This window comes from Gadus macrocephalus, chromosome 14, assembly GCF_031168955.1.
Source record: "Gadus macrocephalus chromosome 14, ASM3116895v1".
NCBI classification, from domain to species: domain Eukaryota; kingdom Metazoa; phylum Chordata; class Actinopteri; order Gadiformes; family Gadidae; genus Gadus; species Gadus macrocephalus.
Genome location: NC_082395.1, coordinates 13714634 through 13729664, shown reverse-complemented (window position 1 = coordinate 13729664; position 15031 = coordinate 13714634). Strand labels below are relative to the sequence as shown.

The following is a 15031-nucleotide window of genomic DNA, read 5'->3' as shown; positions in this document are numbered from 1 at the left end:
CGATAACGAAAACATAATTACAGATCCTTCTCTGTTCAGTAATACTATCTGTACATATCCTGTGCATTTCGTGGAAAGACTCCTGTAAGTTTATTAGAGCTGTCAGAGCAGCTTGACGGTCCGACGCATGGACATAATCCAACATGTTTGTTTATTTCCCTGTACTGGCGCATGTATGTGACATAAACGCATACACGACGTGAGCAGATCTGAGCAGAGTTTTGCCTCTTAGCAGGGGAGACGGAAACGCTACGGCGGAGCGTATTCAAGTTTTCCACTCAGGTTTCCGATTTTCACGTTCTTAAGCCCCAAAAACGCTGTCACGTCTAAACCAAAGGCACTTCCGATAAAATATTTTGTCGTTTTTACCCGCAAGCATCCTTTTGTAAACGCGGCCTAGAACAAGAACTATAGAACAGTTGAAGTCTATTGAAACATTCAATGTCTAGAATATTCTTTATCAACTTGTTGTCTTACTGAGGGGGGGCAGAGGAAGGTAACCTAAGGTGGTCAACTTACAATTGGCATGGGCCCCTGCCAAACTTTTCAAAATTGTTGTTGTTGGTGTATCACGTATACGATTGTAAGTAAGGCGGCTTTTTGTGATATGTCACACCCACTGTCATGCCCCCTTTTAGATGATTGGAATGAAAAGATAAAGTGGTCTTGCTCTGTCCGTAACCAACATAGGCCCCGTCCACACGAAGCCGATTTCGTGGCGAAACCGCAAAGGTCTTGTACGGTTCGGCCTTCCGTCCACACGGAGCCGGCGAATCCGCTGACCGAAACCGTAAACTTCTGAAACCACCATCGGAGGTGGTTTCAAATCTACCCGGTTTCGTTTTGGATTCGTGTGGACACCTGAAACCGACTGAAACCGTAAACAATGACGTCATCGCCCCACCCATAGACCCTCCAGCCAATGACTGAGTGTCATTGGCGTCTCAGAACTCACAAAAACAAACATGATGGCGGACTACAGGCTTGTAATCGTTCTGCAGCAGATCATGTCTCTTGTTGGGTTGCTAAGCCATTTCTTATTGAGACTGTTGACTGACTGTTTGTTTGTGTTGTTAGTGGTTCGGGGGGCAGCCTTTATGCGCATGCTCGCCTCTTCATCTTATTTAATTTTCTTCTGGATTTCTGTAGCAGAAGCAGCGCCCCTTATGGGCCTGGCATGTTTACTACAGCGTTTCTACAGATCTACCCGGTTTCACTTGACTCCATCTTTACGGAGATACTCCGAAACCGGATAGATCGAAACCGGAACGGTTTCGCCCGTTTCGGCTTTGTGTGGACGGGGCCTCAGTCACCTGTTTTGTTGGTGGTATGTGAATGTGTGTGAGAAAATGTAAGTATGCTTCTGTATGTTTGGCTAAACTACTGCATAGGGCCAGCTAATTACAAAATAACAGTGTTATACCTGCTAGTGGGACATAAAGACTTTTTATTTTTTTAAGGTGCGTCTTCTACGTGCGTCTTATGCATGTGCACAATTTAACTATGTGATCTCAACAACTGTCCCTAAAGTGTGGCCTCTTTTTCTACAGATTGAGGCAGGCCAGTACTGCACCTTTGTGATCTCTTCCGATGGCTCTGTGCGGGCATGTGGAAAGGGAAGCTACGGCCGTCTAGGTTTGGGGGACTCTAACAACCAGTCCACGCTCAAGAAGCTGACCTTTGAACCCCATCGTTCCGTAAAGAAAGTGTCGTCTTCCAAGGGCTCCGACGGCCACACGCTGGCCTTCACCACGGAGGGAGAGGTATTCAGCTGGGGCGACGGGGACTACGGAAAGCTAGGCCACGGCAACAGCTCTACACAGAAGTACCCCAAGCTGATTCAAGGTCCACTGCAGGGCAAGGTAAGGGCTCTGCTTTGTTTGGCTTTCAATCGGAAACTCTGATCTCATTCAATGGAAAACGTAATTCACATACTTGCATACATTTTTTCTCTGTCAAAGAGAGAGAAAGTTAGAAAGAAAGATATAAAGTGGGGAAATTTAAGGGGAACAATGCCTGTTGGGGGGGGGGAAATCCACATTGCATATAAACAATATTTTACATTTCTTAATTTTTTGACATACAGTAACCATTTATCCCAGCCTTTAGAAAATTAGTCTGCAATCAACTCTAAGTACTTTTTATTTGCAGCTTTTATTTGTTGGACCAACTGTTTGCTATTTGCTATCCCCACGTTTAATCTCCGTATTGTGTCTTTTCGTCTGGACTTCAAATATATTTTTAAATAGATTAGGCTATGGTCCAACAAATTGGCCACTCCAATTTGACATTCCTGTATTCTGTCCCTGTTTTCCTTCTGCATAAAAAAATTGTAAATTCTTGAGTATACAGTGTGTGCTGCTGAATAATGACTGAAGTCTTTCTGTAGTGGATGTAGTTCCCTCCATGCATCAAAAAAGCCCATTTCTCTTCCCATGTATTTCTCACTACCTTTGTGATAGGTTTCCTATTTCTCTTGCGACTTGTAGTGTCTAGGTAACAGTTCATTATCACATTGAGATCTCCTCAACAGATATACATACACCTTCTATTTCTACAGCAATCAAATCAAATAGGGATTTAAAGAATCACTATCACTTTCAGGTGGGCCATATATGTTCACCAATGTTACCATTGCTTGGACAATTGTTCCTTTGACAATAATATAACGTCCCTCTTTATCTTTTATTTCTTTTTGATATTCAAATTTGGTGGAATTAGGAATTCGAATTGCAACACCTATTTTGTGGGTGTTAGAATGGGAGCTATAGGAAGTGTTTTTAAATCCAAATCAATTCTTGCAGAAAATTAATCTGCGTCTTCTCCTTTTCAATTTTAGCTATAATTGTAGCTGTTTTGACTGGGTTTCCTAAGCCATTAACATTGAGAGAAATAAGTTTAATACATTCTTGTTTGGTATTAATGGCTGTTTTTGGTCTGTTCACATTGTGGTGTCTACCCCTCAATCTAACAGTGAAATAACCATAGGCACTTAACATCACATGAAACAAACATGAAAAAATAACGTAATATAACTATAAACAGAAAAAGCGACCTCCAAAAAGAGATGTCAACAACCCTCATATGTAGACCCTCATTACGTTTTGAGGGGAAATGCCTTCCACTAGAGAAGGGCCCCCAGCTAGTAGTAAGATGTAACCCGCAAGGGGTAGATCTGCCCATACTAGACTATCTTGTAGGCAGCTGTGCTTCCGTGATCCCTTGGAGCCAACAAGTCTGATATCTAAATCCCTCAGGTCACATTGAATTAAACACTAACCCTTTTTTCTTTTTTGACCTGTCTTACACTTTAAGGATATATTATTCACATTAACACTTGGAGTCAGGTATTCATCTCGCGTTGTTGTCCTCACGTTGGAATTCTTGCAGCCGTCCTCTCGCTCGTGTGCCTGCCTGCGAGGTTCGGTCTCGTTCTCTCTCTCCGGCCCACTCGACTGGAGCCTGTCCCGGGCTGTAGCGCCTCTGGTATCGGTGATGTCATCTACTTCATATCCTTTTCTCCTCATGTCGCCAACGGCTTCCTCCGCGCTGCTGTGCGTCTTCCTTGCACTAGCCCAGTGGATACGCGTCTTGGTGAGGGGTGTCTCACAGCGGATGCCTTCCCCCTTTAGAATCTTCTTCAGGTTCACGTAGGCTTTGCGTTGTTGCGGCATCCTCACAGAGTAGTCATGATCAAAATAAATCCTACTTTCCCCGAGCTTGACTGTTTTCTTTCCCCACGCCTCTTTTCAAAACCCTCTCCTTCACATTAAACTGCTGAAAGTTGAGTATAATCGACCTTGGTGGTTGTATTGTCTTTGGTGCCAGGGCTCGTTGAATCTGGAGGTCTGTTTCGATTGATAGCTCGTCTTTTAACCATTTGTCAATAAACGCCACGACCGATTTGCTTCTCAGCTCCGCATCTTCTGGAATGACGTATATTCCCAAGTTGTTCCACCTGGATCTCGATTCTTAGTCATCCAGCTTATCGATCGATCTTTTTTTTTAGTATGTCCTTCAGTGCATGTTTTGCGTCAGTACTCCACTGCTGTACTTCTTTAGTGCGAGTCAAAGCGACTTCTATCTTATCATTTTGCTCTTCTACGTCTGCGTTTATTTTGACAAGTTTCTGGTTAATGTGCTCCCTAAACTCAGCCAGTTCGTTTTCACTTGAGTGGTGATGTCGTCTTTGACAGTTTTCAGATCCATTTACAGCTAATGGGAATGTAGAAGGAATTTTTTCGCCCCTTACAATCGTCTTAGAATTTCATAATTACATCATCCACCATTTTGTTTGCTGCTCCTTAAATTGCATTGAAACAAGAAGTATATCGTGTCCCGGGCTTTGCCTTTATCAAAGTAGGGCTTAGGTGTTGAATTTGCCACCTTTCAAACGTTATTTAATGACGTTTTATAATGATACAGTATTTAAGGGCTAGCTAGCAAGGCTACCCTCGTATGATAGCCGATCGTATGATCGACCGGTTCGTCTTTTTTATCGTCCCCACAAAATGTATTGCCGACTGCATTTTATGGGTTGTATTGCTGCTTTTAAAGATTTGAAAGCTAAAGGAAAATACTGAATTATTTTTTTTCTGCAACATACCAGCTAAAATAATCCTCCTAAGGATGATTGCAAAAAAATAACTTTCTTTATTTTGATTTAGCTATAACCGTAAATCTTTTTTTATTATAGTCCAGTTTCCAAATGCAGGCTTAAACGGATATTAGGCATATGAAACACATAAACATTGGAACCTACACTACATATTTGCTAATAATCAAGTATTTGCATGTTATTACTGTGTAACAGTTATTACTGATTCAGATAAAAGAAGATATAGACTTTTATTTAGACTCAAAACCCAACACTGTCAAAAATATTTACAGCTCATATCGCTCATTCGATCTTGCTTTTCCATTTAAAGGAGCTGCATTTTTTTGATTACAACTACACGCTCGTAGTTGAGGCAAGTGCTGCTGCTGATGCCGAGCCACAAAAACACAATTTAGTCACAAGTTTGGTCAATAGAAAAATAATAATAAGCTTAAATACATGAAACACTGAATAACTAATGAATGGAGTGATTGCGTGCGTGCCTGCTCGCGTGTGTGTGATGTCAACCTCATTGATCTCCGAAAACATGACCTCAGGAGGTAGAGCAGTTGTCTTGTAACCGTTGCTAGTTCGATCCCCAGCCCCCCAGAGTGTTGATGTGTCCCTGAGCAAGACACTTAACCCTAATCTTCAAGGTGGGAACATTCAGGCGGTTCCTCTCGTCAGTCCAAGTATTGTTCATTATGGAAAAGATCCGCTCAACGGGAGCATTTGTGCCAGGCAGACAAACTGACAAATTAGAAATAGATATTTCTGCGCAATCTCCCTGCTTCTAATAAGTCATTTTTACAGTGCCAAGCCGGTTCGGCAATTTCACCGTCTTGCCTGTGTGAAACCGAGTGGGTAAAATCCCCTGTTCGTCACAGTGCCGGCTTTCTTGGTTCACTGGAGAAGGCGGGGCTACGCACGGAGTCTAGACGTTTTTTGGAATAATTTGCATACTCCCAAATGATTTTATTTTTTATGAATGAAGAAACCTGCATGCAAGACTGAGTTCACATCTGAGTGTAGGCTATAGACGCGATTAACTATTTACAACATATTTTTTATTTTGCTGACCACTCTTGCGTCCTTCTCATAGATCGCACCTTGGTGCGTGGTCAGCAGCTCGCGGATTTCACCGTCGCTCCAGTTAGAACTACTCATGTTGATATCGGTGCGTTGTCTCTGTTGTAGAGACAACGCAGCAACACCTCTACCCAAGGCCCCCCCTCCCCCCCTGGAACCGCAGAGCGTCTTATCGCATTTACATCAAAATGAAACCGCCAATGTTTTTAGGGTCCGGGAGGGTACGTTTTGAAACATTGTGGTAATGGCAGAAACACCCCTAGAGGGTTATTGCTAAAATTGTCAGCACCAACCCTGACCAAAGAGAGGTGTCGTAAGGAGTGTGAAGGTTCAAACCCGGAACAACTTAATCCAAAGACCGGTCAATAAGATCGTTCTCCTGGTTCCGAATGAAGACACACACTTGCATACCCTCACATTTTGATTTTGCATTTGTATTAGTTGGCTCCTATTTTTGTTGTTATTATTATTGTTACTGCGCACTTCGCCCATAACAATAGGGTCCATTGTAAAAACGTGAATATTCTACCGGCTATTGCGTAAATAAAGTAACGATGGGGACCAAATAGCAGCAATAATGTTTTTTTCGCCCAATTTCTCCTTGAAGTTAGGGGGGCTGGAAAAGCCTTAATTGTGCTACCGAAGACTTTTACATTTTGGAAAAATTATGTCTAAACTATGCATGTTAATGAGTGGGATGTTTGCTCTGGCTTAGGTGGTGGTGTGTGTGTCTGCCGGCTACAGACACAGTGCTGCGGTCAGCGAGAGTGGAGAGCTCTACACGTGGGGCGAAGGAGATTTTGGAAGATTAGGTAACCTTAGTGTCAAGCAGCTCTTGTCATAATCACTTGAATTTAGTTTACTTTAGTTTTAGTCCATGAGACACTTGAGGCTTGTTGCAAGTGCAATGCAAGTCTGTGAAATACTGACTTGACACAAGTGTACTTGAGCACGTCGGCCAAAATCTGGATCAATCACTGAACTTTAAATGGAAATTGATATGTTAGTTATTTTCCCCATGTCTCTTTTGTCTCCTGTTTGATTAAAATTAAAATATAACATGAAAAGTGCTCTTGATATGCAGTTCTTAAAACTGGAGTATCATATGTAAGTTTGCCAAATAACCCAGCTTTGGGCCGCCTATCTTGTCTCATTGTGTCATGGTGTGCAGGGCATGGCGACAGCAACAGCCGTAACATTCCCACCTTGGTGAAAGATATCAGCAACGTGGGCGAGGTGTCGTGTGGGAGCTCTCACACAATCGCATTGTCAAAGGACGGGCGCACAGTGTGGTCCTTTGGCGGTGGGGACAACGGTAATATACTAGCTATCTAAACCTTTTCTTGAGTCTGCCAGTCACGATTATAGACAATGGCCATATAGCACATTTGTCTTCTGGAATCAATGTCCGCAAAATGCTATTGGTCAGAATCTGCTCAACAAAGTGATTTTGACAAAACATGTTGGTAAAAATTAAATGAAACAAGGAGAGGTCATGTTGGTTTCAACACCGATATTGTCCTACTTTAAGTCTCATAAGTTTATGAGATCAGTTCCGAAATATTATCTTGTGTGTGTCTCAGACGATGTGGTATACTTAAGTTATCTGTTAACGCATGTGACATCTTTCAACTTCTGAAGAAACTGATGTTTGTGCTCGATATATTATGTTATACTTCTGTTCTGTTTTTCTCCTCTCACTAGTTCTGTGTTTTTACTCAATAAACTAGTTAAGCTATCTTCTGTGTGCGTTCCTCTTGCAGGGAAGCTGGGCCATGGTGACACCAACCGGGTGTATAAGCCCAAAGTCGTTGAAGCCTTGCAGGGAATGTTCATCAGGAAAGTGTGTGCAGGGAGTCAGTCTTCTCTGGCCTTGACCTCCACCGGACAGGTAGGCCCACATTCTTGCTACAATACCAACATAGTATGGAGGGCAAACAGTGCTATTATTTACCACAGCAAAAGGTAGTAAGTTTAGTTTTTGAAAATCTTTGAACAATCGATGCATTGAAATTATTCATATGAAATTACATTTATTTGCTAACTAGTTTTACCCTAACTTAATATGATACTGAGATATCTGTTAATTGGTGTCGGCCTGTCTTGGCGTGATTCAGACGAGTCGTTTAATTCCATTGTGTGTCCAGGGCGGAGTTTGCCTGGTTAGCATTCCCTTTCCATTGGCAGCTTCCATTGACTTGCTTATCAGAAGCCTTACTCTTGCTCATGTGCGTGTTAGACACTTTTAATTACTTTCCAATGTGTTCTGAATAGCCGCTTTTCAAAATGATTGTCTGTTACATCACAACAAGATTGTAGTTTGTCTACACCAGACAGATAATTCTGCACTGTTTTCTGCACTGTGATGGTTGAATGCAAGTTATATTATCTGCTGCTTCTGGCTGGGTAGCCTATGTGAAAGTATCTGGTCAGCGATGCTCACAGGTTGCCTCATAATATTTGGCGAATACAGTGCCGTAATATCTTTCTTTTAGACAAACGACAATCCTGTTGTGTTTTGAATTGGTGACTATTTTTAACACTTTGTAAAATAATTTAAAGTGTATTCCCCACACATGAACAGGAGTAAGGCTACTGTAACTCTGCAAACCAATGGAAGCAGGTAACAGAAATCAAATGCTCACCCAGTAAACTCCTCTGCTGGATGCCAAAGGATGAATTTGAACTAATCTGAATCTGGGTAAGACAGGCAAAGCCAATTCACAGATATCGCGGCTATTGATGCAAATAGTTTTTCTCCTAGCTTGGTGCTGATATGTTGCTAATGCACAACCTTATTGGTGTGCATTAGCAACGTTATTGGCTTATTGGTGTGCAATATAGCATAGTTGAACGGTTCCTGTTTCATGTTCTTCATCTCAAGCTGCGAAATCCTGGAAGGACTGGCTTTTAATGTGATCTTCCCATGACGTCCTATAAATTAATCCTATTTTAATTAATTAATATTTTTCAAACTTGTCACAACAGGTGTATGCATGGGGCTGTGGTGCCTGTTTGGGCTGTGGCTCTTCTGAAGCAACCTCTCTCAGGCCGAAGCTGATTGAGGAGCTGGCTACCACCAGATTGGTGGATATCTCCATAGGGGACAGCCACTGTCTGGCCCTGTCACACGGTACAATCATATAAATCCAACACAGCACAACTGGACATTAAAGGACAATTTCCGTTCTGATTTGTCGAGGATGAAATAGAGTGGTTAGCACCGAAATGTTGAATATTGGTCCTGTCTCGGGTATTAAGCTAATTTCGAATTGCCCCTGCCTGCTTCACAATGGCTGGCTATGTGCATTCACAAAACACCCCTAAATGTTCGTTTTCAGAACTGTGAAACTCATTGAGTGGTTAGTGATGTTCGTTGATGTTCCTAATCAAGTATCGTAGCGAAATACCGTTTCCGTCGTGTTTTATTTGGCATTTTGTAAATCCATTGAAACAGAGAAAGGGGGGCTGGTTGAAGTCTTTTCGCTCGGTTCTAGCCCTACTGTTGATACGGAGAACCGAGCGAAAAGACTGCCAAATAAAACACGATAGAAACTGTATTTCGCTACGATACTTGTTTAGTAACATCAACAAACACCACCAACCACTCGATGAGTTTCACATTTCTGAAAACAAAAGTTTAGGGGTGTTTTGTGAATGCACATAGCCAGCCATTGTGAAGCAGGAAGGGGAGAATCGACCAATATTCAATATTTCGGTGTTAACCACTCTATTTCATCCTAGGCAAACCAGAAAGGGGGCTCAATTTTCAAAATAACGGAATTGTCCTTTAACACATTTGCTTCTTAAGGGATAGGCCGAGATATCAGAATAAAACCATTCGAATCTTGTTTTTTCAGTGACACTTAATTGAAGATGCTACTATTGGATATCTTTGGAAGTAATTTAAATGTTTTGGCTTCTCTGCAAGTCAGTGGGAGCAGCTAACGGAAGGCAAATGCTTAGCCAGACAGGCAAATGCCACTTTACAAATATCTTGGCGTATCTCTTTAAGATCTGCACTCAATGTGATGAACATGTGATAGGTCTTTTATGTCCCTCACAAGCATGGTTGTCTATTCATGACAAACAACCTTGTATAGAATTGAAGGAATTTTAATACACATGTCAAAATATTGTCATATCCAACTCATTGACTGTTGAAGAACTTGAGGTTGAAAGTCATTACACAACAGTCTAACTCCTGCAGTGACCAAGGAAGTATGTCAAATGTTTTACCTAGTGGGATGTATTTATCTTGTCTAGACAATGAAGTTTATGCATGGGGGAACAACTCCATGGGCCAGTGTGGCCAGGGGAACTCTACCGGCCCGATCACCAAGCCCAAGAAGGTCGTCGGACTGGACGGGGTCGCGGTACAGCAGATCTCAGCGGGCACCTCCCACAGCCTGGCCTGGACCGCCCTGCCCAGAGACAGGTCAGCCGCCTGGAGAGCAAACAGTGGAGAGCAAACACTGTCCTGCCAATCCCTAACGGCTGAGTTAATTACAGAGTGGTCCTGTCTAAACTCGATCATAGAGCATTTATTTTCTCACTGTTCGCCGTTGTTGTTTTATTTTTTTATGTGTTAATTAATTAATTAATTGTAATGTTTAATGTTGGGGTCTAACATTGATATTATTCTACATGTTCACTCACTGCACCACAGGCAAGTGGTGGCGTGGCACAGGCCCTACTGCGTGGACCTAGAAGAAAGCACTTTCTCCCACCTGCGCTCCTTTCTGGAGCACTACTGTGACGGGATCAACAGTGACGTGCCACCCTTGCCCTTCCCCTCTTCCAGGTGGGTAGACCATTCTGCCCTGTAGCTGTTGAGCATACTGACTGGGCTTTCTCCCGAGTGGTGCAGCCTGGTTAGCCAAGCAGTTTCATAAATGGAGTCCCGTAAACACTGATTGTGCAGACATGAGGCTCCAACGCTCGCTGGACTGTATCTTGCTTGATTAACATCTGCCCTCAAGGAGCAGTATTGGGTCACTCATTTGGGCAAATACAATTGAATGCAAACTTTCAAACAACAACTGCACTTTCACGCAGAAAATAATTGTATACATTTGAAAATCGAAATGGCAAGCACAGTATCACTTTACTATAATTTAATTCAAATTTCTGTTGCTGATATGAAACCGGAATTTCCCTACAATGATTGTAAAAGGTTAATTTGATATTATCTTAAAAAAATGTTTATTAAAATTTAACCTAATACTCATCATGACGTTTCTTTGACTTGGCAGAGAGCATCAGAACTTCCTCAAACTCTGCCTGCGGTTATTGTCCAATCACCTGGCTCTTGCCCTGGCTGGGGGCGTGGCCACCAGTATTCTGGGCGGTCAAGCCAGGCCTCTGCGCAACCTGCTCTTCAGGCTCATGGACTCGTCTGTTCCAGATGAGATCCAGGAGGTGAGTGAGACGGACACATGAGACGGTTGATGGGCAGATAATGATGAAATGCCCTGACTATTTGGAAATGAGCTTGGAGTGGTTTCAAATCAAAATAGTTTCAAAACCATCCAGCTCCTGCCTTCAGATCAATCAGAATAGATATTCTCATGGAGCATTTCACCTACAATGAATGAGGACTATGCAATTTTTGCCAAATTATACAAAAATACTTACCTGCAGCTTCATTTAAATGTCTGGGTGATATCTGGCAGGTACATGGAGTGATGGTGTGAATGTGTGACTGTATTTCTGGGTGTTATCTGGCAGGTACATGGAGTGATGGTGTGAATGTGTGACGGTATTTCTGGGTGATGTCTGGTAGGTATATGGAGTGATGGTGTGAATGTGTGACTGTATTTCTGGGTGATATCTGGCAGGTATATGGAGTGATGGTGTGAATGTGTGACTGTATTTCCCCACAGGCAGTTATTGAGACCCTGTCGGTTGGGGCCACCATGCTACTGCCCCCCCTCAGGGAGCGGATGGAGCTGCTGCACGCACTGCTGCCCCAGGGCCCAGACCGCTGGGAGAGTCTCTCCAAAGGACAGGTGAGGTGGCCCCCCAGTGTCCCCCAGTTCAGTCCACCCCTCTATCCCAGGGGTCGGCAACCTTTTCTCAGTTTCCCACAGGAAATAATAAAAGCTAGCCACTAAACCCTTTGGACATCTAAAATTAAGATGACACTGCTTATATCGTTTTGTTTTTTTTTACTATTTATGCTATGTATAAAAACTATAGTGTGTTGCATTTAAAAAATCAATGAACTTCTACAGAGAAAAAATATGCTGCATTGAAGGTTACAAATTTCAAATAAAATAATTAATATCAGCGAATTAATGAATGGCGCGGCACGAACACCCTGGTTTGGGCAAATGTTAGCCGGACCCGCCGGAGCTGTCGGAGCGCCCGGACTCCCGCAGGAGCTCCGGGAGGGTAGAATAGAATATCTTGTGTAGAACACGGCCAAAACTGAGCAACCACAAAACGAGCATATGCAGTCGAAATTACTTCATCCACTCCTTGAAATGATTTTTGACCTTCCGCATCATTTCTGAAACTGCTTTTTTTCTCGTTTCCATCTGAATACTTTTCAGCAAAGGCTGTGTGTTGATTCTGGAAATGTCTTCAAAACATTTGACTTTTTGTTGTTTGACATTTTCGTGAGAGCAAATGAATCTGCCCACGTAGCATTAAACACTCAGTTTTCTGCAGAAACTTTTATTGTTGGAGGTCGAAAAGCTAAGAAAAACGTGAGCTAGCGGATGTTGCACATCGGTGGTAGTGAAGCATATTTTGAGCGACAAATTTATCACGTTTAATTATAATGTTACAAGATCACCATTTTGTTTGATAAAAAATGATAATTGCATAAAAAAAACAAATGACCTAGAATGTATTCATTGAAATGTAATACATTTTTTAATCGGAGCAACATGGAGCCGGAGCAGAGGGATAAAAGAGCCACATATCCCAATCATATACTGTCATCACACTTTACCCCGTAGTAGAAAGGTCCACTGCTAACTTGCACGTCCGCAAGGTATTTTGTAAAGATAAACCGATGTTGTTTGAGCCCTTCCTCAAGAGTGTGTGTGTGTGTGTGTGTGTGTGTGTGTGTGTGTGTGTGTGTGTGTGTGTGTGTGTGTGTGTGTGTGTGTGTGTGTGTGTGTGTGTGTGTGTGTGTGTGTGTGTGTGTGTGTGTGTGTGTGTGTGTGTGTGACAGAGGATGCAGCTGGATATCATCCTGACCAGTCTGCAGGACCACACCCACGTGGCCTCCCTGCTGGGCTACAGCTGTCCCGGCGACGGCCCCGAGGCCCTCTCCTCCGTCCTGGGCTTCGGCGGCGCCCAGGAGGCCTCGTACGGCAGCGCGGCCAGCCACCCGGACACCCACCTGGCAGAGATCCTGATGAAGACTCTGCTGAGGAACCTGGGCTTCTACACCGTAGGTCACCGGCCGATGGTCGACGGCCAAGATCAGTGCGGTGCAGTTAGCCCTGTTAACCAAGCCACTGTAGTGCAGGGCAGCCTTTATCTCAAAAAGGCCATTACAGCAGTGAAAGGTTGGCTCTTATTTTCATTGGGTATGGACATCTTTGCAGTTAAGTTTTAGTCTTGTTAATCTTGCCATCTTCTCAGCTCTGGGTGCAGTATAGGTTCACAATGTCAAAGAACTGATTTCATTGCTTATCATTAGTCCGATTCACATCTCATGGGGGGGACCCTTTTCAAAGAAGTCATCATAGGACAAATAAGTGTGTCGCGCATAACATCATTTACAGTTCTGCTACTTTATGTACCTAGTTTAACTATGAGCGACGCCTGTGCTCGGTCCTACGATGACACATCTGTGAAAAGGGTCTATTGCACCCTCTCAAGAGGAAGTCAGTAACACCATTGGACCATTTACATAAATGGACCAGTTATGCCTATTTTCACACAGGCTGTCAGACTGTTGCCCTGTAGCCTAAACTATACACAGAGAGTGAATGACGTTTAGATAATTTCATACTTTTGTATAATATATAAAATAAAATAAAAAAATGTACTTTTTTACGTTGTAGTTAAGGCGGCAGGCTCGTGTTGCTAAGCTGTCAAGTGCCGTGGGAAACCCTGGTGTGCATTGTGTCCTCAGGACCGGGCCTTTGGCGAGCTGGAGAAAAACAGTGATAAACTGCAGCAGGGCATGTCCTCCTCAGACAGCAGCCAGCCTGCGCACCTCCACCAACTTCTGTGCTCCCTGCAGAAGCAGCTTCTGGCCTACTGCCACATCAACTCGGTGAATGAGGTCGGAACACTGACACCGGCTGAGGGCTCTGCCATCCTTTAAGGGTCCCGCAACATGTTATGTTGCCATATGTTGAAGAACCCCGCAATAAGTGTGTGTGTGTGTGTGTGTGTGTGTGTTTACAGAACTCGAGCAGCGTGGCTCTGCTCCACAAACACCTGCAGCTCCTGCTGCCCCATGCCAAAGACATCTTCTCCCGCTCGTCCGCCCTAATTAAGGAGAGCTCCTGGAACGGCAGTATCAGGGAGAAGCTTCAAGGTGAAGGGACTGTTGTTGGTGGCCCTCTCTGAGAAGCTACAAGGTGAAGGGACTGCTGTTAGTGGCCCTCTCTGAGAAGCTACAAGGTGAAGGGACTGTTGTTGGTGGCCCTCTCTGAGAAGCTACAAGGTGAAGGGACTGTTGTTGGTGGCCCTCTCTGAGAAGCTACAAGGTGAAGGGACTGTTGTTGGTGGCCCTCACTGAGAAGCTACAAGGTGAAGGGACTGTTGTTGGTGGCCCTCTCTGAGAAGCTACAAGGTGAAGGGACTGTTGTTGGTGGCCCTCTCTGAGAAGCTACAAGGTGAAGGGACTGTTGTTGGTGGCCCTCACTGAGAAGCTACAAGGTGATGGGGACTGCTGTTAGTGGCTCTTAGGGAGAAGCTACAAGATGATTGGACTGTTGTTAGTGGTCCTCAAAGAGAAGTTACAAGGTGAAGGGAACTGTTGTTAATGGCCCTCAGGGAGAAGCTACCAGTGAAGGGGAATCTTGTAGCTGGCTGGCTCCCAAGGCAGGTTATGGGGTCTTCGTTGTATGGGTGCCCATGCCCTTATGTTCTGTATTTTACTAAACTTGACCGCTGCTTGAATTGTCCCCTTGTCACCACCACCTACAGAAGTGATCTACATGTCGGCTGCAGGCAGTATGCTCTGTCAGATCGTCAACTCTCTGCTGCTGCTGTCCGTGTCTGTGGCCCGGCCTCTGCTGGGCTACCTGCTGGACCTGCTGCCTCCCCTGGACCGCCTCAACCGGCTGCTGCCTGCTGCCTCCCCCCTGGAGGACCAGGAGCTGCATTGGCCCCTCCACGGTGAGAACCAGAGCCCACAGGCTGACAAAG

General features: G+C 43.9%; 1 protein-coding gene across 12 annotated transcripts in view; it reads left to right on the top strand.

The window, feature by feature from the left end:
- Positions 1-15031, top strand: part of herc1 (HECT and RLD domain containing E3 ubiquitin protein ligase family member 1) — a 65821-nt gene that overhangs the window by 5721 nt on the left and 45069 nt on the right. For all 12 annotated transcript variants that reach the window (XM_060071606.1, XM_060071605.1, XM_060071602.1 and 9 more), the window contains 13 exons: positions 1551-1862; positions 6402-6498; positions 6858-7001; positions 7450-7577; positions 8675-8819; positions 9953-10124; positions 10356-10490; positions 10942-11107; positions 11572-11697; positions 12873-13094; positions 13785-13937; positions 14063-14195; positions 14810-15001. In XM_060071606.1, coding sequence (XP_059927589.1) covers positions 1551-1862; positions 6402-6498; positions 6858-7001; positions 7450-7577; positions 8675-8819; positions 9953-10124; positions 10356-10490; positions 10942-11107; positions 11572-11697; positions 12873-13094; positions 13785-13937; positions 14063-14195; positions 14810-15001 — 2125 coding nt within the window. The remainder of the gene's footprint in view (positions 1-1550; positions 1863-6401; positions 6499-6857; positions 7002-7449; positions 7578-8674; positions 8820-9952; positions 10125-10355; positions 10491-10941; positions 11108-11571; positions 11698-12872; positions 13095-13784; positions 13938-14062; positions 14196-14809; positions 15002-15031) is intronic.